The sequence below is a fragment of the Tetrao urogallus genome (genome assembly GCF_951394365.1).
Source record: "Tetrao urogallus genome assembly, chromosome: 2".
In the NCBI taxonomy this organism is placed as follows: Eukaryota; Metazoa; Chordata; class Aves; order Galliformes; family Phasianidae; genus Tetrao; species Tetrao urogallus.
This window is the reverse complement of record NC_136814.1, coordinates 50,349,858-50,372,649: the sequence shown is the minus strand read 5'-3', so window position 1 is coordinate 50,372,649 and position 22,792 is coordinate 50,349,858. Positions and strand designations below refer to the sequence as shown.

Below are 22,792 nucleotides of genomic sequence, written 5' to 3'. Positions count from 1 at the left end.
AGCTACTTCTCCATTAGAACTTTCACAAAAAAATTAATACACACAAGCGTCTCTGCGTGACCAGGAAGAAGGACATATGTATGCTTACTACCCAGTTTTCCTCCTGGCTCCCCTTAGCTTAAAAACTGAAAGGTCAAAGAGACAACCATCCTCTGGTTATTGTTTTGTGGACAGATAAACCTAAAACGACGACTGAAAGAACAAAAACAAGGCAAATAAATCTGTTTTTAATGAACAACGCACAAGTAATCTCTTCATGTTGCCACTATGAGTGCAAAAAAAGGTTAAGACAACATCAAAAAGTCATTATACACATTTATCACACCTGAAGACCAAAACAATCCCTTGTCACCGACAAGTTCACATGGTTATACAACTCAGAAGTGCTGCCCTTCAACTCATTTTTGCCATTGCCAGCTGCTGACATACAGGTCAACTCAAGACGCATCATCCTTCCCCACTACACCCACAGCCTCATCCTCTTCTATAACCTACTTTCCCAATTCCAAACTTCTTCCAGAAGGATTTGGGAACTATTTTCCCACCTCCCCACCCCCATCCCATCCCCTTGAATGTTCCTAAATGGAGACCACCTTCCTTCAGGCATGCAGAAGTTCTCATTTCCTGCTGTAAAAGCACTCTATAACAACATATTGGTAATTTCTACTGCAGCAGAACTTATGAGGCTTCACAGATGTCTTTCAGAGAAGCCATCTGCAACCACCCAACACGCCATCACTTCCAACTGCCTGTCCCATCTGCTGCCAGATCACAGCCAGGTGTTAGCCACTTCCATTCACAGTCCAGCATCTGAATTTAAAATCAGCATCACAGGGTGGGTTTGCACCAAATCAACAGCTTTGGCACAGCTTTGTGCGTGAGACACGGGTACTAACATTTCTACTGCTAACATTTCTACTACTCATTCTAACATTTCTACTACTGAAATTGCAACCCTTGGCAGGAGAGCAAGGCAGATAGCCAGGAGAAATGGTATCTTGAAGTTTTCAGGCTAGATTCATCAGAGGAGGCATCACAGCCCTAAGGCCTCCTCAGCAGCCAATGTTGCAGCTCAACAGGGAAGAGGAAATCCATTCATAAACCCAGAAAATTGTAGGTTAAAAAAAGCAGAACTCCACCCAGAATACCAGTTACTTCTATTTTGTCTGGCAATGAGGTTCTCAGCTTCCTAGACAAGTAAACACCTTCACTCTCTGTGCACGGCTGCCATCTGGAACTCAAAAAAAAAAAAAAAAAAAAAAATTCCCTTACCTACTTTGTACAGCTCTTACACAAACACAGGGTTAGATGGACAGAAAAGGATGTACTAAAAATAGTGTCTGTCAGGCAAGGAACAGCAAGCAGCCTCGAATGGAAGGCTCCCTGCAGAGATGTCCTGAAGTAGGAGGGGAAAAAGCAAAGTCCAGTAAGTGACAAAAAATAGAAAATAAAATAAATCCACATCAACTTCAGATTTTAAGGAAAAATCTTCCTATGCCTAACAAATATCCAAATGGATTTGAACAGACTTTCTCAGTTACTTGGTCTTTTCAATAAAAATAATCATAATAATTACAGGTTAGACGCATCTAATTGCTGGGGTGAGCACTAGCTGAGAAAGTGACATTACCAACACTGGGGGAAACAGTGGACTCCCAAAAATGTGCAGCCCGTAACAAGTAGGTCAGAAGGCAGAAGTACTTACTGCAGGTAGGCACAGGTTGTTTTTTCTGTTCTGAGCATTATATATAGTTTTACACTAGCACACACACAAAAAAAGGTATGCTGGTCATATATCCTCAGCATTTATGGCAAATTATTAATCAAGTCCCACCTGAAACAATTTGTTAAATTGATTTTAATCACTGGGCCTCTCATGTGAAGCTTTGTATAATCAGCATTTCATTTACAAAATTAATTGCCTGATTGATTCTCAAGAGGCAGTAGCTGTCATTACACTGCTGTCATAACTTTTGAGTAGGGGTGTCACAACACAGAATTCTGACAGTATGAAGAGCACTGCTATTTAAAAATTGAGGGCGGGGAGGTGGGGGGGGGAGAAAACAAATACAGTGATTTCACCGAATTGCTCTCTAGCCTGATAGAATGTTAAAACCATTTCCTATGAGTTTCAGACAGCCTCCTCGTTTTCCATTCATTGAATAATGCAGCACTCAGCTATTCAGCCTCTTTTCTTAGAAGCACGTCCATTTAATTCAATTTTATCAGTGGTTGCATAAAATGAGTTTGTTGTTGAATATACACGAGATTTAATCACATGCCACTCCAAGGTTGTTTATGGAACAGAGTTTGACTTTGAAACGCATGAAACTTCTTCCCCATCCACAACCTTCTGGAAAGTTATTTTCAGCTAGATGTTGTGCTTCTGAATGGAGCAAAACAAACCATACCTTCACAGAGCTTCTTATCTAGGGCCTCCAGTACAGTGTTTTGTTGTTTTTTTTTTCCCTTCCTCAGTATTTTAGTTCATGCAGGAGACCTGAAGCCCCGCAGGATCTGGAAGCACAGCTCCTGCCCTCACCACAGCCGCCTCTTCGCCCATAGGGCCGCATTCCTGGAGAAGGCTGCTGCTGCAGGGCGGCCGTACGGGCCAGCGGCTGGGGCACTGAGTCATGAGACTGGGCTGCTATTCCTGGCTCAGCAGCTGACCTGCTATGCAAACACAGGCACAACTTCACCTTTCTGTGACTGGGTTTGCACTCTCGTTATAGCAAGTACTATATGCGCTCTGAACAGGGAACAAGATGTGAAGATTTTTAAGATTTTGAGGAGGCTGATGTCAGTTATCGTCAACAAGAAACAGGCTTAGGAGTCAGGAATGGGTAGGCTATGGGAGAAAAATACCTCTGAAAGGTTTTAAAAGGAGAAATCACACCATGGGCTCTAACAACACGCTCCAGACTTTCGGAAAAGTACCTCCAAAAGGAAAAAGGTCTCTACTTGTATTAAAGAAAGTTTAAGCTTCAGCTAGAATGCTATTAATGCCTTTGAGAGACAAAGCCATTTCTGAGGTAACTCCAAAAATAAGCTCCTCGACTTCTCAGATTCAACCATATGTATTAGACTGCTTCAAGTATTCCTCAATGAAACAAATGTAAAATGTAAGAATGCCATGCTCTGAGACTACAGTATTATACAGAAAAAAGCAAATGACAGCTCTTCCAAAATGAATTGTACATACTGTTGGCTTTTGCAATGGACTTCACCAGGATAACTGACAGACTAGATAACACTGGAATATCCATTCTGGATATTCCAGAAAACACAACCCACACCCCCAAGCTCCTACTCTTATCCCTGACTGCTGGCAAAGATCACCTGGCACAGCTCTCTGCAGTGCCCTGCCACGCACACAGTGCAGGTTGCTTTGATACAAGCAGAATGATGCAATTCCCATCTCTTTTTGCAGGTCTCTGAGTACATGATGAATGAAATCAGAAAGAAAAAAAAAAGAACAAACAAAAACAGTATCAAATTTGCAAAATAGAAAGGATATTGAGATAAAGAGGCATCACAGGATAACAGAAAGGAAGACTCTACCAGGCAAACACAGCAGTAAATTGCACTCCTCGTTCACAACAGTAAGGTAAGATTGCAGCTGGAGGAAGTTCAGAAAGTTCTGCCCCCACTGAGAAATGGTTACCAGAGAGTTACATCCCTCTGACACACCAGGAAGAGAAGATCAGAAAAAGAAAAATCAGCTGCCCAGCTTGCATTGATAGACTGGGATGTTAAAAAGAAGCGTAAAGCATTGGCTTCATGTATTCACTTGTTTCTAGCCTCTTAGCAGGTAGCTTAAATATTAAACCAGCTTTTCCTCTTTTCAAGGCTTTTTTTTTTTCCCTCCATTATGTAAGAAATTGTTTTAATTAAGTAAGAAATCAGGGGAAAGCCCCTAGCCAGAGCCAATACACACAAAATTCTTGAAGGATATATTTAGGATGGGGATAATTAGAAGGCAAATTCGGATCTATAACAGAAGCCCTGTCACTTCTCCAAATGCCAAGAAACTGTTGCTCCTGTAACATATTTTCTATGTTAAAACTGCTTCCTGCAGAGACTGGAAAAACTTGTTGTAAATAGCACAAAACATTAATAATTATCTGGAAACTAACCGGTTCTGTTTTTTAAAATATCTTTTGTGCCACAATGGATCTGTATCACACTGGTGGAATGCCACAAAATCCCCGTCCTAGGCAGAAACATGCCAGCAGCTCTCAGTCCAAGGGTCAGCCAGAGAGAGGCAGCAAGCCTGGGGCCCGGCACCCTAACTGTGGAGCTGCAGCAATGCCATTCTGCTCAGTTCTGCCTGGGACTATTTTGCATTTATAATGATCGTCCTCATCAACACAGGCACTGTCAGGAGCACGGAACTAACTTTCTGTGAAGAAGCAGAACAAACACATTCAACAGCAGCAGGTGATTTAAATCATTAGAAAAGGAAATAGCTCTTTTCAGTAGCTTACAAAAAAAAAAAAATAAATAAAAAAAAAAAATCACCAGAACAAACCACAGTTATGAGCGGAAGTTTTCATCATTGATTGAAAACATTTAATAGTTAAGTAATAAATCAGACGAAACAGCAGAATGAAGGTCAAAGCCTCTGTACTACTTGAGAGAACAATGTGATTGGAAACCATGAATTCACACCAGCTCTTTTGTATAATGTAACTGATTCCCAAGTATCATTTTACAATTCTGATTAGGTCTTACAAAAATCTTGTTTATTAAATTGCTTTCTTTAGGCATGCATAGCTGCTAATTTGTTCCTGAGTAAATCATGTATCATCTGAAAAAGATTACATTGCAACAGGGAAACGGCACTCCTGGGATTATGCTTCATCTGGATTTTAGAATTAAAAGGACAGATATTACAGGAGTTATAAATTTCCCTTTAAAGGTGGTGGTGGGAGAACTGCCTGCAGCACTGTAAATCTGAACAGAAAGAGGAGCGCACCTCACCATGTGGCAGCCCTACCAAGATGCACACAGCAAGTCGCAAATGCAGATATTCTGTTCACAGACTCAAACTTTGAATTCCTCAAGGGGAAGAAAAAACAAAACAAAACAAAAACCAACAATACAGATCTTTAGATTAATGTAGATGTATTTGTTGAAACATACTCTGTAAGCAAAATAAATAACTTGAAAAAAAAATAAATAAAGCTTTGCTGGTTTAAAAGATTACCAGCTCCAAAACTCACAGGTTCTGAACTTACAAAAAATTCTCAGAGGTTTGAGAAGCACTTCCAGAGAACTGTACAGAAAAGACCTCCAAAAACTTATTTGCATATTAACACAAAGTTCCCTGTGGCTTACTTTGGAAAAAATTCTGAGCTGGGTTTAAAAGAGACCACTCTCCTTTAACCCTGGTGACTTCACAGGCTGCTCAGCAGGTCCTCAGTGCTTTCTGCCGTCTCTCCAGAAGGGACAGATGATTCCTTCATAACCACGAGCAGACTACGAAATCATTTAGAGCACCTCAGCACAAGGAAGCACATACATACAGCACATACATATGGATAAGAGTAGAAACAGGGAAGTGGAACTCATCAGAGATATGAACAACTCTGCAGTAAGTCATCCCAGATGATCCAAATTAAATGTGGTTTTAGTGTACCTACAATCAAAAAAATTCACGTATGTACAAAAATGATGTATTTTCCAAAAACATAATCCACTTCTAATATCACACCACATTACATGAGAAATCAACATGCAAGTCATATATGGTTTGAGAAGTGTAAAAACAGAACAGCTGATCCAGTTTGCCGGTATTTGTCATTAAAAAAAAAAAAAACACCTTAAAAGGAAATCTGAATAAGCCATATTGATAGGATTTCCTTCTCTGTCCCACAGTAGAAACCATTATTTACAGATTTTGTCTGCCTGAAAACTCTTGGCTTCTGTCCACCTCTACGCCCATCTCTTATTTCCCAGTCTTTACGAGAGCCCACAGCAGCCATAGTGTGAAAATACCAATGCAGATTTCCTATTGGCACTTCAGAGAAAGTCCTTTTCTTGCCAGAGAGGATACCCAGAGCTAATGAGTCCCGTTCGGCCACAACCCAAGATAATGTATTTGCAGCTTCTTAAAAATTACCAAATCCCAAATGAAGTTAGCAATCAACAACCAAATTAAACATAAAGAAATGACTGCTTTCAAAACACCGAGGCAGCACACGTGCAGGGAATCTCTCCTGTGTGTCTGAGTAAGCAATTTCTGAGGGAAACGGCAATTTGAGTGCATTTACATCTAATCTTTCTCCCTTCTCCAAGGCTGCAACGTACAGCCATCTCCTCCTGCAGCTGATGAGGGCTGGAGATGGCTCATCCTGTCAGAACCACTTGGCCTAGTCAGAGCAGGTCATTTAGCAGCAGAGACAGATGTTTCTCAGCCGATATAACTGGAAGGAAACACAGAGCAAACAAGCCCGAAGACTCATTTTATCAACAGGGTATCTGCAATTCCAATTTTACGTATTGTTCAATTTAGAAAGATATTATTCATCTGACACTCATTTGCAAACTTCAATTTGGGATTAAAGGGATACAGATACCATGTGTAAAATCCTGAAACGTACATTCTATTTTTTCTTCAAGGAAAAAAAAAATTGTTTCTTAAAGCCACATTATCCACTTCATATCTAACCTGGCATTCTAGCTAAGCCCAGCACTTGCTCTTCTCCCATTACACTCCTACCCTGAGTTGTTGGGGTTTTTTTGCTCATCTCTTTCACACAAGAAAATGAATAAAGAAGGAAAACCAAAACTAATTATACACCAGAAGTACTGTCAAATATGAAAAGAAAATGTTACACATTTTTAAAGTAAATCTCCTAGTGCCCAAGAAGATGAGACATCAGTTAAAGCCAACACAGAACAAGAGCAATTTCAGCAAGAAATACACCTGAAAAGCACAGCACTGCTTATTTTTAGAAATGGGTATTATATTCAACACTACACAAACATAATTAGACTATTCTGACAGAAAGAATTGTTTCCAAAAACCAGAAAAACAACTCGTATACTTAAAATAATCCTGTATGAATCTCCATATCCTCTCACACTAATTCTATGGCAAGTTCATCTCACACTGAGCTTCGAGGGGGTAAAAGCATACATATAAATAATTTTCAGCATTCCTTTTTGATCAGTGTTTTACTACTACATGACAACAGGATACAGCAACATCTGTCATGAGCGGTTTATGTCTGCCTCATTCTGCCTCAGAGCAGAGGGAAGGATTAAATGACCTCTTGATGTCCCTTCCAGTCATGCTATTCTATGATTTGGTGATTATTACATCATCTTTATTTTAAGGCTTCTCCTGCTTCTGCAATTTGCTTTTCATTTGAAGTCATAAACTTCAACTTCTGGCATAATGAGACAACACGGAATTTATAACGCTACCAGCATACTAGAAATATTGATAAAAGAAAGTTAAGGGGATGAAAAGAAAGTATGTTTTCAAACTAGTTATTTCCTAAGAAGTAAAAAAGGTTAAAAAGACACTTCTAAAACACTGACGTTGCTGTTTGCAGAAACTGCTTAAATAAGAAGAGTTCATTATTCTACTCTGAGGGAGGCGTGCAGATGAAGATGAGTGAGGTGCGTTCTAGGCAGTAATGAAGACATTGGCAGAAGAGAGCCAGAGCACGCAGCTAGCGTCAAAGCGGTATCCACATCAGTGCCCAGCTCTAGGTACCCGCTTCTAGAGAGAGACCAACCCTATCAGACACCTTCTGCACATCTCCACCCTTCCTTGGAGCGCATCACATCCAGAAGAGTATCTACACCCTGCCTTCCCTCTGCATCCAGTTTGAGGGGCCCTTGCACAGCTTGTGCCTAGCGCATCAATTATGGTCCTATCTGCCTTGTGTGAAGATCAGTAAATTTCACTAATTCTCCAAACAATTAACATTTTTGGGAGCGTTTTTTTCAACTTCATCAAGGAAGCCACTTTCAGAGATCCACAGAGATGCATGCAATTAGAGGCGCAGCACAACAGAGCTCAAGGAATAATGAGGAACAGGAGACAAAAAGTGTCCAACGCAGAACTCATTATTCAGCCACAGACAACTCCACCTGTTGTGCTGTACGCCAAGTACTTGTAAAACCACAGAAGGGGAAAAACTGCAGATATATCCAAGCAGCAAGGAACATGAATTTTGATCCCTTTTTATATCCTATTGTTATCCACGACCCAGGAACCTGTTAATTGGCCTAAGTAATTGGTTAAAAACCCAAGCTCCATCACAAAAATGTACTAAGTAAATGCTTAGACACTTATCATGACCAAGAAATTCTTAACTAAAGTTCAAAGCTGAAAAGACACTAGGGGCTTGTCTACATATGCATAATTATACCAATATAACTAACTCAGAGTGGAAACTTACTCCGGTGTAAGAGTACCCTTCTCCACTGAAGCCTACGTGCTTTGGAAGCAGAATGAGATAAACCACAAAAACTCTTATTCTGGAGTAAGAGGGTCTCCGTAGGGAGTTATACTGGTATAATTATAGCATATAATTATAGCATGTAGTTGTACTGGTAAATTTCCTTCTGTAGACAAGCATTAGGTGCCCAGTTCACATAGATTTCGTAGCAAAACAAATGGTTATCAAATTCCAATAGAGGCACATGAAATACTTAGCTTTTATTTTTGTGTGATGAACCTTCTTCATTTTAAAGTGATGAATTACTTCAATTAATCTTCCCTGTAAGTGCCTCTCTCTCTACTATCCTATATGGTGACAGATTATTCTTCTGGCAGAGGCATCGTAAACTAACACTCTGAGAATGGCTGTGATCTCTCCCATACTGATTCAGGCTCCCATAACATAAAGCGAGTGGTGAGAAATCAGGTTCAAGGAGAGAACGTGGTGCTGTTTATCCATCTAACTGTTAAGAATCATGCCTTTTATAGCACACTGAAGCTACTTTAAACAGTCAGTGTTTCAGTAATTTAGTCCCATTCTTTTGACAATTCCATTCTCACCTTCCTTGCTGTAGAAGTTAAAGCATTTCAGCCAACCCTGAGGAGGCCATGCTTCCTCCTACCCTCATTCATGGGGGAAGGAAGAAAGTACATCTAAAAAAAGTGTGCCACCAGTTGAACTTCTAACTGTAAAAGCCTCTTTCGAAAAATATTCAACTTTTCAGAGTATATAGAGCTCAAAAAACTCAAGTTTAAAACAAATTCTCTCTTTATCAGAAAGATCTCTTAAAAATGGAGCTCTGTTGGAAGGGCTGGAGAGCAGGAGCACCAATGTGGGCAGCGCCTGCAGAGAAGGGGCTGTCTAGTTGCAACCACACAGAGCTTTGCAATGGATCATGAAGCAACACCTGCCTGACAAGATCCTTTTTCCAAAGCTGGCACCTGTGCACAGGAACAGCATCCCTAAGCGTTCAGGTCAACTACTCTGAAAATTCATTCTACTGTTTTCAAATCTGCCAGTATGACTCCTGTCTACAGATGTGCTTCAAAAGAAGCGTTGACAGTTCTTACATGAAAAAATGTAACATAACGTAAGAAAAGCAACAGTAAAAACCCTGACCAGGTATTATAAAAAGAACAAGAAGAAATGTATCTTAACAAGCTTAGCAAGAAATTACTATTAAAACATTAGTTTTACCAGGACGATGATGAGAAAGGTTAGTCCAGAACTCCAAACAGAAAGCTGGGTTCACTTGCCTGTATGATTTGAAAACACTACAAACAGCGGAACGAATTAATTTTGCCTGCCCTTTAACACCAACACTTAAGTCTGTCTGCTCAATACTTTCTTTACAGTGAGTGGGATAAGGTGGAAATTAGAGGTGCAACTCATCAGACCCACACACCACATCTGCTTTAAGATGAGACAATTCTTACCCAGAAATGACTGTTTCCCTGCACCTAAGACAAGACAAGCCCTCACAATAAGATCAGATATAAATGCCTGCAATACATACAGTCAGATGAGTCCCAACCTTCGAAGCTGGCTTTTTCAAAGATTCTGAATGCTCATTCAGCCACTACAGTCAATACATTCTCTCCAATTACCATCTTTGGGGAAAGAAAAAATAAAATAAAATTCTGGCTTGATATCCACACAAAAGGCACATGCCTGCTTTGTTCAATACACTTATGTGCATCAGTCTTTCATCTGCTTATTTGCTCTTACTTTCAGCCCCTGATCCTTGAAAGTCAAAAGGAACAAAAAGCCTTCTTTTTGAGGAATATCCACTGGATCTTCTGATAAGTATCTAAAGATTGAACTCTATTAAAAAGAAAAATTCCTTGCTTATTTCCAAGCATGAATCTAAAGTGACAGGCAAATCATGCCACTGAATGCTCTAGATCAGATGTGGACTTGGAGGGGAAAAATAAAACAAACAAACAAACAGTATATTGTCTCCCACCATCTAAAAAGTTAGACATAACTCTTCTATTTTCAAGAATAATTACAGTTCTGCCTACTCTTGGCACCCTGTCTGAGGCAACTTGCTATAGTAGTGCAACTACATGTGAGTTCAAGGACTTCTAAAAAGGAAATACACCACCTGAAATCTGAATTGTTTAGATCTTCTGTCATGCTACCATGACCAGCTGTAGTCTTAAACAGAAAAGTATCTACTTTCCTTCTCCATCACTTCAAGGGAATGCATTGACCCAAAGCAAAGAAAAAAGTCAAACCAAAGCAAGAGCATAGAGCAGGAGCAAACAGGATGAGTCAAGTTCAGCTTTTTCAAAGCCAAAAGACCAGTAACTACCACAGGCAAACCTGAGATTTTTCTAACAAACAAGTGTTGTGAACTTATATCTCAGTACTTTAGGGGCAAAGCAGAACTTAGAAATCACCACACAAGGAGGAATTGGCCTCTGCTCCTATTTGAATTGTTAAGGTATCTTCCTAGAAGAACAGCTTTATTCACCATCTTAATGAGCTGCATCCCCTGAGAAAATACGGCATGGGGGAATAACAGGCAAACATCACTGGCAGCTTGCTTCTTTCTACGCCCTAACCTTCAGATGTTTGATTCCTCCTAATCCTATTAGGGTTTGGTTTTTTTCCACAAACACCACATAACGCGCAAGGAAAGCAGCCTACATGGGGAACTGCCTGGCCAACACCTTCCCTGCTGCCATCCTTCCCCTAACAACTGTGAGAGATCCCCTCGAGAAGAGAGAAGCAACACAAGTCACAGGTGGCGATGGGTATCAGGATGGCTCAAAAGCCATCTCTATTGAGATGTGTGCTCACACTTCTTGCTCTCGCACAACTGTAAAATGGGAGAAGACTTCCAATGGGATGTCTTCCATCACCCTGATGGGTTAGAAAGCGAGAAAGATGAATTCAAAGGTAACATTACATTTTTAAAGACGCATCAAACAAGACAAAGGAACAACAAGAACAACAATCACAATGTTCGGACAAAAGAAATCTTTGGTAAGGAACGAAATGAGATAGAAGAAAGTACTTGACAAACACACTTCACTCTCCTTGCAGAACACAAAGCAGGAAAAGCCCTGAGCAACTGTATTCCATAGTGCAGCTGACATAAAGCAGCGTGGCATCCTCAGCAAAAGGGAAGAACAGGCACCCAGGGCCCTGCTGCTGCCCACAGCCTCCTGTGGCCCTTCCCCCCTCCATTACAAGAAATGAGCTCTGAAGAATTGAACATAGGAACGGGGGCAATGCAAGATTTCCATGGGGCAGGCAGTCCCTCACATACAACCCAATCCCTAACCTATGAGCCAACCAACCTGTGTATCTAAACCCCAACCTTGCAGAGGGCCTCACGAAGCTCTGGCTGTCAGCGGTCCTTGCACACAGAACTCCTGACAGCTCAGGCTGCAGCACACTCGGAGCCCTTCCTAACCTGTGAAATAGCTTTTTTCCACTCAAATGTTGGAGAGCACAGCAGACGCTGCTCCAAAACACCAGAGAGCTCGCTACAGATGTGCCATCAGTCCCCTCATCAAAGGAAGAGCTCAATTAAGGCAGGAATTCTTCTTCTGAATGATTTTAAATGTCTTCTTTCTCTTTGTGGTTGGATCTCAGTTAGTGTAATTGCTATTTATATCAAAACATTAAAAGGTCTGGTTATGGGGTTTATTAGAAAAACAAAATGTGTTTTTAATACTTAAAAGAACCACAACAAAATACTTTGCAGTTGCTCTTTCCCTGTATTTGCATACCACATGTTCAACAACAACAACAAACAGCATTTCACAGAAAGTCAAAATTTCAGAGCTATCACGGAAATAGCAGCTCTGAGGGTTCCCTCGCAGAAAAACTGCCTCTGCGCCGGGAGGGGGACGGCAAGTGATACACGATAGTCTCCTTACTGCAGAAAATATACACACCGTAACCGAAGCACAGTGCAAGCATGGAAGCGGCGCCCCTCGCAGACAACGGGCAGCGCCTCCGGCCCGCAGCACCTGCCGCAGGCACCTGGGCGCAGCGCTGTCCCGCAGCGCGGCCGGGGAACGGCGCGGTTCGGAGCCGTGCCCGCGTCCTGGCGAGCCGCCCGGCAGCGCGATGGTGGAGCAGCGATAGAACGCTGCTGGTAACGGCCGGGGGGGAGGGGGGAAGGGTGGAATATTTTGATCATGTGACGCGACACAAACGGACTAGTTTGCCGCACGTGGGAAACTTTTACAGACGCTACAAATATCGCGTTTATACCCGGCTCCTCAGAGCGGCCTCATCTCCTGCGGCGGAGCAGCGCAACCCGCGGGGCGAAGGGCGCGGACCGAGCGGAACCGCAGCGGCCGCGCCGACTCTCGTCCCCACCCCCGCCCGCTGCAGAGCGCCGCGCCCCGCCCCGCCCCCCGCGTTTGTCCGGGTGCGCCTTCTGGTCAGCGGTGCCCGCCGCCACCTTCAAGAGTCCCAACGCGGGAGCAGCTCCTTCTTCTTGACAGAGAAATTTCAAGTAACTGCTGCATGGTGAATTTATATACGTATCGCAAAGGTAGTTATTTTCCCGTAAATGATACCTGAAAGCAAGGTATCAACATCAGTATTTCATATAAACAGAATGTCCAAGATATTCACAACACAAATTGCTACACAGAAGAAATAAATAAATACAGAATTTAAATTCTGTCTAAATCAAAAGCTGCAAATAAAGCAGCCTGTGCCTTTCAGGCTGTCAAAACAAACCTCCCTATCTTCATTTTTAACTTCAAAAGAATAAAACGTAAGAACCATGAATCCTGTCCGTTTGCTCCCCAAGGAGATGCTCAGAGCTGACACCTCAGTGCCCACCCACCAGCAGGCGCATCCAAGCGCTGCCCAGATCCACCCAGACAGCGGGAAGGCAGTGGGACACCCACAGCCCCACATGCAGCATTTGGGCACTTCACTATCCCACGTGGCACTGATCATTTCAGCACACTGACTCCTAGCTATTACGGAAGGCAAACATTACCCAGGGCAGAGCCAGCACCCCAAAATGAAAGGGCTGTGCTGGCAGCCAAGGGTGCCCTCAGTGCCCTAAGCCCAAGTGCAGCAGTGCAACTCGGCCACATGGCCTTCAACAGGCAAGTAACCCTATACAATAACCTTGCATAAGCAACACGGTTTTGTAACTAACGCAGGCAAAAAAAAAAACCAATGTCATTCAACAATAACCTGCCACAGAATGGCTTCTGAGTAAGCAGATAACTAAAATAAATTCCAAACAAAGTTCTCAAGGAAAAAATTCTTTGTGTAACAGTTTGGAGCAGTAGTTTACAAGACCCTATCTGTAGTTTTACATTGAGAGTTTTACCCAGGTTTGTTTTCTTGTTCCCCCCCCCCTCTAAGCAAACACTTTGAAGGATACAAGTAACAAGCAAAAATCCCACAGCTATCTGATCTATTTAAAAAGAAAAAAAAAAAAAAAAAAAAAGGCAGAAAAAAGACAAGAGATTTCTTCCCCCCAGCTCAACAGTGGCTCCACAGGTCAGAGAGAGGGCCGCTGGGATGGCAGGGAGAGCAATGGGCTCAGAGGGGCTGTGGCTTACAGCAGTGTCTCACACAGCCGCAACATCACCAACCCACACACAGTGCCTCTGAGCCTGAGGAGGCCCCAGGGCAGGCACGTGCCCAAGGCAACAGCGAGCTCTTAAAGGCAGAGCACCATTGGGCAGTTCGGCAAGTCCAGGTGCAAAAGACAACTGACTGATAGCTCTTGAAATTGCAAAAAGGATAGGAATAAATAGATTACACACCTCTATGCATGCTCCACCCCTTTGACACGGCTACCAAACCCACCATGACTCAAATGCAAGAAGCAATATGAAAGTAGATCAAACCCTGATAGCTCCGTACTGAAAGCAGCATGCCCTGCAGAGCCATCCAGCTCCACTGCACAACCCCAGATGGGCTGCTGCCATTCAGGAACTGCGGCCCCACGATGTGGCACAGTAGTTGTCAGAGAACAAATATTTCCACCAGACTAGGAGCACTGTGTATCAGTACTCTTCCAAACCGCATTTGCTGAACACTCTTACACAGATTCCATTTCTGTTTTAATAAACACATAAATGAAACGTTTTGATACCAGCATCAGGATAATGATCCTTTACTACACTATCTTCCAAATAGTTGCAGGGGCCCTCCAGATGAAGCTAAAAGGTACTGTACCATCACAGTAAGGACAATTCACAGGTGAAAAACAATCCTTAGGCAAGACAAAGAAACTCATCTATGAACGAAAACCCTGCCTCTTCTGAAAGATCAGAACTGGAGGGGGACTAGCAGACACTCGGTGTTGTCCCCTACATGACAGGGTTGAAAACACAAGGTCCCTTTGAGCTTTTTCCACAGGCACAGTCAGCAGAATTTCTCTTTAAAAAGGCCATACACGCAACACAGCACAGGAGGACACCTTCTCGTAATTTCCCAGTCAGAAGATTAGTAGCACCTCTGATAAAGTGCAGCTTTGCTTTGAGAAGTTGTTTATCACGTTCTTGTGCTGTGCATTCATCACATCCCAAACACTCTGGCCCGGGACTGCTCCCTTTAAGGACGGCAGACTGCCTGTGAGTAAAGCACGCAGCCCTGATGGCAGGGGAAACCCCATGCACAGGGTGTTCTCATACCGCGCTCATCGGAGCCACTCTCTGCAGAACCTTCCCCACACCCAGCACGTGTTCAACCCCCTTTTGCTTAGAGATTAATTCTGTGAGAAATCCAGTGGCTTTACAGAGATGACACTGCACTGCTGTAGGGTTCTTCTGAACACAAGGAATGCCAGTATTTCAGGTGCCAGTGCCTGGTTGCAGGGGAGCCTGCACTGACACTACAGGCCAATCCTCAGCTGCACTCAGCCTTTTCAGCCATCTGTACAAAGAAACTACATAAATGCCTGTAATGCTGACATCCCCCAGAACAGAACTCAACTGCAGCAAGACTGCATGTACTCAAAGCTAACACTCACAGCGCCAAAGCCCTGTTTACCCCAGCCTGCAGCTGCACCAAGGTGCATCCGCCCACCTGAAAGTGCATCTTGCAAGGCCCCATGTCCCGCCCTGCACATGGAGCACCGCGCTGTGCCGCCATGCTCAGTGGGTCAGGCGGGATCTCTGCTGTTACTGAGGAACCAAAGTCAGCAGAGTTCTGTAAGCACCAGGGGTCTCCTGTGTCCAGCGCTGCATGAGTATCCTGACACAACCCAGTTCCTGAGGAACTGGCAACAGGGGAACACCATCTCAGGCAGGTGGGCTCTTTTGGACCCAACCTGCTCCCAGTGGGTCACAGCTTCAGAACTGGAGGGAAAAGGAAATCAACCCCCAGCCCACCTGCACCTCCTGCATCGCAGCACTGTGCCAGCCCTGCCATGTAATGCTGAATGAAGATGTGCACCATTAGGCAGCAGGAACACATTACAGGAATTCAGAGGGTAACCTTACAATCAGAACACCAAAATACAAATCTGATGGACAGAAACTTTCCAGTTTTACAGAAAAACATTTAGACTTACAGGTGAGGCTTCTGTAAAATAATTTTTATCCGGATATGATTGCCTCCACAAGATTTTCATGTATTAAATGTATTTGCCTCTCTCTGCAATATAAAAACAATTGCTGCTCAATACCACTTCTCTACAACTGGTTTTCAAAACAAATTCGAAAACCACTAAGGTATACTTCTAATTTAAGTTTAATTAAAGTCCTCATTCAATCCTACCAAAACATGTATTTAGCACTGTGTAAATAGCCCCAAAATTGAAAGAAAAAAAAAGGTTTTTTTTCCCAAGTACCTTAATAATCACAATTCTAAAATACATTCCAGCAAGCAAGCCTACCACAAACACATGCTGCTGAGATTGTAAAGCCTTGAGCATGCATGCACAGCGAGTGTGGCAACACTGCTTTACATATCCACAGAGAATCCTCCAAGCCTCCTGATAAATGGCACGTTTTGAAAAAGTAATGAAATGTAACTTGCTAGGACACAGGTACAATCCTAAGGACACAACGATAAATAAACGACTGCCATCCTCACACAGGCAATGGGAATCTCAAATACCTATGATAAAATGTTTGAGGCACAAATGTAAGAAAGAAAAAGATCCAACAGCAGCTGTAACTTGTTTTCATTGCATGAATTTCATCTAGTTTTAGGTAAGACAGTATTTCAGAATGAAACACAAACACCTAACAGAGCATGCTGAGTAATTTTGAAAATTTTATATGTGCAACTGAAAGAGATAGCAGCAGATCAAGCAAGTTAGTTTTTCTCCCTGTGGATTTGGATCAGAATGCCAAAAGCCTGTTGCCGACAACTTGGTGGCAGAACTGTTCCATGGCAGAGCTGGCAGGACAGCAGGCAAGCCTGCATCTCCCTTCCCTCACCGTACCTTTCAGACAGGGTCCTGCTGTTTGACATGTAGGCACAAGTGCTACTACAGAAACCCAGGACTGAGCACCAAACCGCAACATGTCAAACACAGTCATTATATATATGTATATATAGAGAGAGAGATGCTAATGACTGAGAAAACTATTTGCTTCTAAATGGAGGCTATGTGAGTAGTAAGCTGTTTATTCAAAAACACACAGGAAAAAAATTTCATTCTCCCACCGAGACATCAAGAATCTATTTGCCACACCAACAGCTGCTAACGGCCTTCAGATACACACAGGTCGGGGCTCCGCAGCCCTTAACCAGAGCTCCCAGCACAGGCAGCCAGTTTGGCACAAAGAGAGCTACAGAATGATGGGGCATACTCAGTTTCCCTGTTGCAAAACAGACGGCTGAGCCATGTGCACACCAACTCAGAGCAGCTCGGCAGATTTTCTCCAACACCGGTCAGCAGCCCATGCCCCGCAGGCATTCCCAGAGAGACCCACGTTCTGTGTGAGCGGAGGTGTGCGTGAACATCACACACACGCACAAAGGAGAAGAGGTACATACGGCACAGACAGCCCGATGAGCTCAGCTGCTGCAGCACGCATCGGAGCAGGAGAATGACAGGAGCCTCAGGATGGTACTATTTGTGCATTGCTGACTAGTCCACTAGCAACCCAAATAGCGGGGTCACCAGGCTTTGTGCTGGCACCACAAAACCCCTCCACAGCTGCAGCACACAGCAGCAACAATCTGCTTTGGAAGCATGCATTTCTTCAGAAACAGGCAGCCTCTTCTTCCAGCTGACATTTCCTCTCACTATTGGGTATGGAGATTAAATGAAACTGAAGCAAAATTTCCTTAAATAATTTAATAGGCTGTACAAACACAGAACTCAGTGCAGAATGGGGCTCCACAGCCACCAAGCTGCTCACTGAGGCAGGAACCCCCTGCATGAGCATCTCGGTGCTAGGTGCCCCTGGCAGCCCAGCTCTCTGCTCAAGGCACAGCAGTTCCTATAGGTGTGGGGGCCAATCACCGCCTGCTTTGCAAAGACACATGACAACTGAGTGTTTTCTAATGCATGAGTACATGCACACAGCTTACGCACAGGTGACTATTAAAAAAAAAAAAAAAAATAAGAGAAGCCTCATGTTCAACTGCTGGACTGGATCTTACCTTCTGCTCTTTTAAAAAGCCTCCATTTCTCTACTGATCAAGTGCACCTGGAGATGGACGCTTGGGAATTAACAGTAAAAGGTAACGACAGAAATAACTGTGTTCTGTAAGCTAACGGCAAGTATTTTTTTTTTTTTTTTTTTTAAAATATTTGATACAACCCATTTTCTATGTTAAAAATATTCATCTAAAAGCTAAGAAAAATTCTTATTTCAACCGGAATGCTTAGATGGAAAAAAATCTCAGTACAAAGAACTGACGAGCTGCCTTTATTACTGTTATTTTGAGAAAAAAATAAAAATAGAAAGAATAGCATCCTTGGCAGGCAGCTCTTTGTGAGCTGCATCTTATTTCCTATGGTACTAGGGGAAAAAAAAATCTGTGAAAGGGGACATAAACCCATAAATATAAGGAAGTATTTCTAAGGGTCATACTGAGGACATAATGAATTTACTCTCATGCCAATAAAAATAAAATACTTTTAACAATTCGTGCCATAAGAAATAGCACTCTGAAGAGCCATGCGCTGTGCCGCTCAGATCACGATTTTCCCAGCTTTAAAAGCCATGGATTCCAAACTGCCTGTGTTTAAAAGCAAGCAAACAACGCGGTGTCCTTACACAAATTACAAAAGAGTATGCACAAGGAGCCTCATTCCCCTGTGGCTCCCAGGGACCCTTTTATCAGTGCAAAAATCAGGTAAGAATCGACGCTTCAAAAGGCATCTGATTTCTGTGGAAAAAAATAAAAGGAGGTGGAATGAGACCTGCAGACAGAAAAGAGCGCTCAGGAGGCAGCAGGCAGACGCAGCCCGGGCTTCTGCTACTATTTTTTATGCTCCACGCCTCTCCCACAGTATCACCCCGTCTTTTCTCCGTGTTCTGTTGCTTGAAGAACGCCCTGTACGGGCACGCCCCGCCGTCGGAGCGCCCAAACATGTACGCCCGCGTTCGCTCTCGCCGGTGCTCTCTGCTAAAAGCTATTACCGGATTTAACAGCTCTTTAACTGCAAGGTCTCGCTGAAGGGAAAAGCAAGCCACGACGTCCTAGCGCACTGCTCCACCTAACACCATTCGCCGTCCTGTAGGGAACTGGAGCGTGGCCTCCCAGCGGAGCAGCACGAGGGGCTCCTCCCGCCGTTCCCGCAGCACTCCGGCCCCGCTCATGCCACGCGGAGGCACGGCGCCGCTCGCTCCTTTGTACGGCGCCCGCCGTCCCCTCACGGCACCGCTGCGCACAGCGAGGGGTGCAACGGGAGCCTGAGCCGGGCAAGAGCCCACACCGACGGCGTCAAGTTTACGATAGGGTTTTAATACCCACCTAGATGTATAAAAACAAAGTACGTATTCTGTTTTCGCACAGCCCTCACCCCTTGCATAACACCCGCAGCGCTGCGAAGCGCTTCAGGAGCACAAAGCTTCCACGCGCGCAACTCGAAAGCGGCTCTCAGGGGCCGCCTCCCCAGCACGTCCCGTTAGCGCGGAGCCCAAAGACCACCGAAACCCACGTAGGGCCGGCAACGGGAAGGACGACGGAGGGCGGGAGGGCCTCCTCGCCCCCGGTCCCGCGCGGCGCACTTTCCCCCCTCCTCGCTCGCTCCCGCGCAGCCGCACCCCCCACCCCGCCCGCGCGGCCGCTCCGTGGCGGCGGGGCCGTGGGTGCCGGCATCGCTGCTCGGCGCTGCTATTTACATCAGCGGCGCGAAGTGCCCAATGGCGAGCGGGGAGCCAATCAGATGGCAGATTAGATGTCAACTCGGAGGCAGCTGTCTGGAGACTGTTGCAGCCCGTTTACCTCCACAATTCAAATTCCAAACCTTGCGGAGGAGAAGCGGAGCCGCTCCTCGCCAACGAGCTTCGGCCCCGGCGGCGACGCTCGGCGGTTCCCCACCGGAACGAGGGCGGAGGGGCGGCTCTCAGCAGCGCCCCGTGCCTTAACGCCCCCCCCCAGGCCCCGACCCGCCGGGACGGGCCCAGCGCCCTGAGGGTGCGAGGGGCGAAGCGCGGCGCTGGGGCCGGGGCGAAGCGCCGTGAGTCAGGCGCACAGCAGCGCGCACACACGCGCTCTTCCCACAGAGAGAGAGAGAGAGAGGAGAAAAAAAAAAAAAAAAAAAAAAAAAAAAAAAAAAAAAGGGGGGGGGGAAAAAAACCAGCACACACACACACCCGAGCTGCGCTGAGCGGTGTGCACTGCGGTAACTCCGCGTTAATGACAAACTAATTTGCGGACAACTCGCTCTGTTCGGAAATAAAAATAAACCCCGGGCTGTTACAAAGAGAGAGAGAAGCGCAACGGAAAGCCCCACGGGAACGCACTGACCCCGCACAACGCGGCCGCGCGGCGCCCGCTCGGCCGGGCCGCTCCTGCCGGGCCCTCCGCCGCCGCTCCGAGGAGCGACGCGGCCCCAGAGCCGCGCGGCGCGGTGAGGCCCGGCTGGAGCCCGTGCCCGCAGCACGGCGGGTGCCGGGAGGGGGGCAGCGAGCAGCGGGAGCGACCCACGGGGAGGGGGGTGGGGGGGAGGAGAGAGGGGAGAAATAAAATCCAAATAAAAATAAAGAAAGCAAAAAGCGGCGTGGGGACCCGCGAGCGGTGCGCGGGCCCCGAAGCGGGCGCCGCGGGGCTTACCTGCGTCCTGCCGATGGGCTGCGCGGTGCTGCCGGGGCTCATCGCCGGATGGTTCCTTTGTTGCGCCGCAGCCCAGGCCGGGCTGGCCGCCCCGTACTGCGCGCCCATGTCCTTGCCCATGCCCATGCCCGCTGCCTGCTGGCTGCCCGGGGCGGCCGGCGCCGCCTGGGGCTGGGGCTGGGGCTGCGGCGGGGCGCCGGGGCCGCCGTAGTCGGGGTATCCGCCGCCGTAGCTCCGCATCATGGGGCTGGGCGACGTGAGCAGCTGGTTGAGGGTCGGGGTGGCCCCGGACGGGTGCTGGTTCTGCCCCGAGAACCGCGCGAAGCCGCCGGCCGCCGCCGCCGCGCCGGAGGCAGCCTTGCCGAGGCCGGCCCCGCCGCCGGGGCCCATCATCATGCCGCCGCCCGGCTGCCGGGGCGAACCCAGTACCCCGTAGCCCGCCGCCGAGCCCCCGTAGCCGCCGCCGCCGCCCGCCACGGCTCCCGCCGCCGCCGCCGCCACGGCTCCCGCGCCGCCGCCGCCCGCGCCGCCGCCGCCGCCGCCGGGCCCGCGGCCGTAGGGCGGGTAGTGGTTGTACTGGCTGTTGGGGTACCCTTCGTGCGAGTTCTGCAGGGGGTCCATGCTGTTGGGGGCCGCCGCGGGGTGCATTATCCCCATCCCGGGGCTTTGTTGTCCGCCATGTTGATCAAAGCAAGGCCCGGCGCGGCTCGCCGTAGCGCTGCTGGCAGCGGCAGGGGCAGCGTTGCCATAATAGCTGTTGAACTCCGAGACACCCACCGCGGAGGGGCCGCCGCCACCGCCTCCCCCGCCGCCACCGCCGCCGAGGCCGCCGCCGCTCCCGGCGCTCGGGGGCGGCTGCTGGGGCTGCTGCTGTCCGCCCAGGGGTCCCAAGCCGGGGTGCTCGTAGCGGCCGCCGATGGGCTCGCCCATTTTGCCGGGCATCTCCTCCTCGTCGGCGCCTTTATTCAGCATCTGCTGCGGCGGCTGCTGCGGCGGCTCGGCCGGAGCGCCCAGGACGCCGTCTTTTCCTCCATGTTGCTGCTGCTCCATGTCTGCGCCGGGCTGCGCAGCGCCGCCACCGCCGCCGCCGTTGTTGTTGCCGCCGCCGCCGCCGCCGAGGCTGCCGCTGCTATTCTGCGCGGGATGGTGCTGAGGCGGCGGCTGCTGCGGCGGCGGCGGCGGGAAGGGGTTCAGCGGCTGCGGCGGAGCGTGGTGGCGGTGGTGCGGGCGGTGGGCATGGTGGTGGTGGGCATGGTGGTGCGGGTGGTGGGCACGGTGGTGGTGGGGCGGCGCGGCGGGGCGATCGCCTCCGACGCTCTTCAGCTTGTGGTTGGGGAGCAGCCCCGTCTCCATGGCCGAGCTCGGGGTGGAGGAGGAGGAGGAGGAGGAGGAGGAGGAGGAGGAAGGCGGCGAGGACGACGAGGAGCGCGCCGCGGAGCCGCCGCCGGCCTCCTTCAGCGCCGGCTCCGAGGAGGGGCCGCCGGCCGTGCTGCCGCCGCTGGGAGCGGCGCGGTGGGCCATGGCCGGCTCGCCGTGCTGCCGCCGGGCCGGCGCGGGGTGCTGCTGCTCGGCGGAGGGCCCCCCCCCCGGGCCGCGCTCCGGCGGGCCCGGCGCCTTGCCCTGGTTGTTGTTCGCCCCCGCCGGAGCCGCCGCCACTTGCGCGGCCATGATCACCGCCACATCGCGAGGTTGGAGGGACTGGCGTTGGGACCGAAAAGACCAAAAATCGGGCAAAAAAACAGACGGAGTTCGGCCCCCGCGCTCAGAGAGGGGGGAGAGCCGGGGGGAGGGGGAGACGAGCGGGGCGAGAGGGCTCGGCCGGGCCGGGGCGTCCCTGCGGGCCGCTCCGCTCCGCAAAAATCCCCTCCTCGAGTCCGTGGCCGAGAAATGGTAAGAGCGCCTTACGCTGCGCGCCCGCTCCCGCTGTGTGACTTCATGTTGGAAGTTTTTTGTTCGGGTTTAAATGAAACTTTTTTTTTTTTTTTTTTTTTTTTTTTTTTTCCTCCTTTCCTCTCTAACCCGGATATGGGTACGCGCACGTCTGGCTGAGCCGCGCTGGCCCAGCATGGCAGCGGCGGGCGGGCGGGTAGGCGAGCCCCGGCAGCCACATCGCCCCCTCCGCGCTCCGCGCCCAGCGC

At 47.6% G+C, this 22,792-nt stretch overlaps 1 protein-coding gene across 1 annotated transcript in view; it reads right to left on the bottom strand.

Moving 5' to 3' along the window:
- ARID1B (AT-rich interaction domain 1B) overlaps positions 1-22,007 on the bottom strand; it is a gene marked incomplete at both ends in the record, with an annotated part of 315,911 nt that extends 293,904 nt beyond the window's left edge. Inside the window, one exon of the mRNA XM_079550855.1 lies at positions 20,655-22,007. Coding sequence (XP_079406981.1) covers positions 20,655-22,007 — 1,353 coding nt within the window. The remainder of the gene's footprint in view (positions 1-20,654) is intronic.
- Positions 22,008-22,792: the final 785 nt, after the last annotated feature.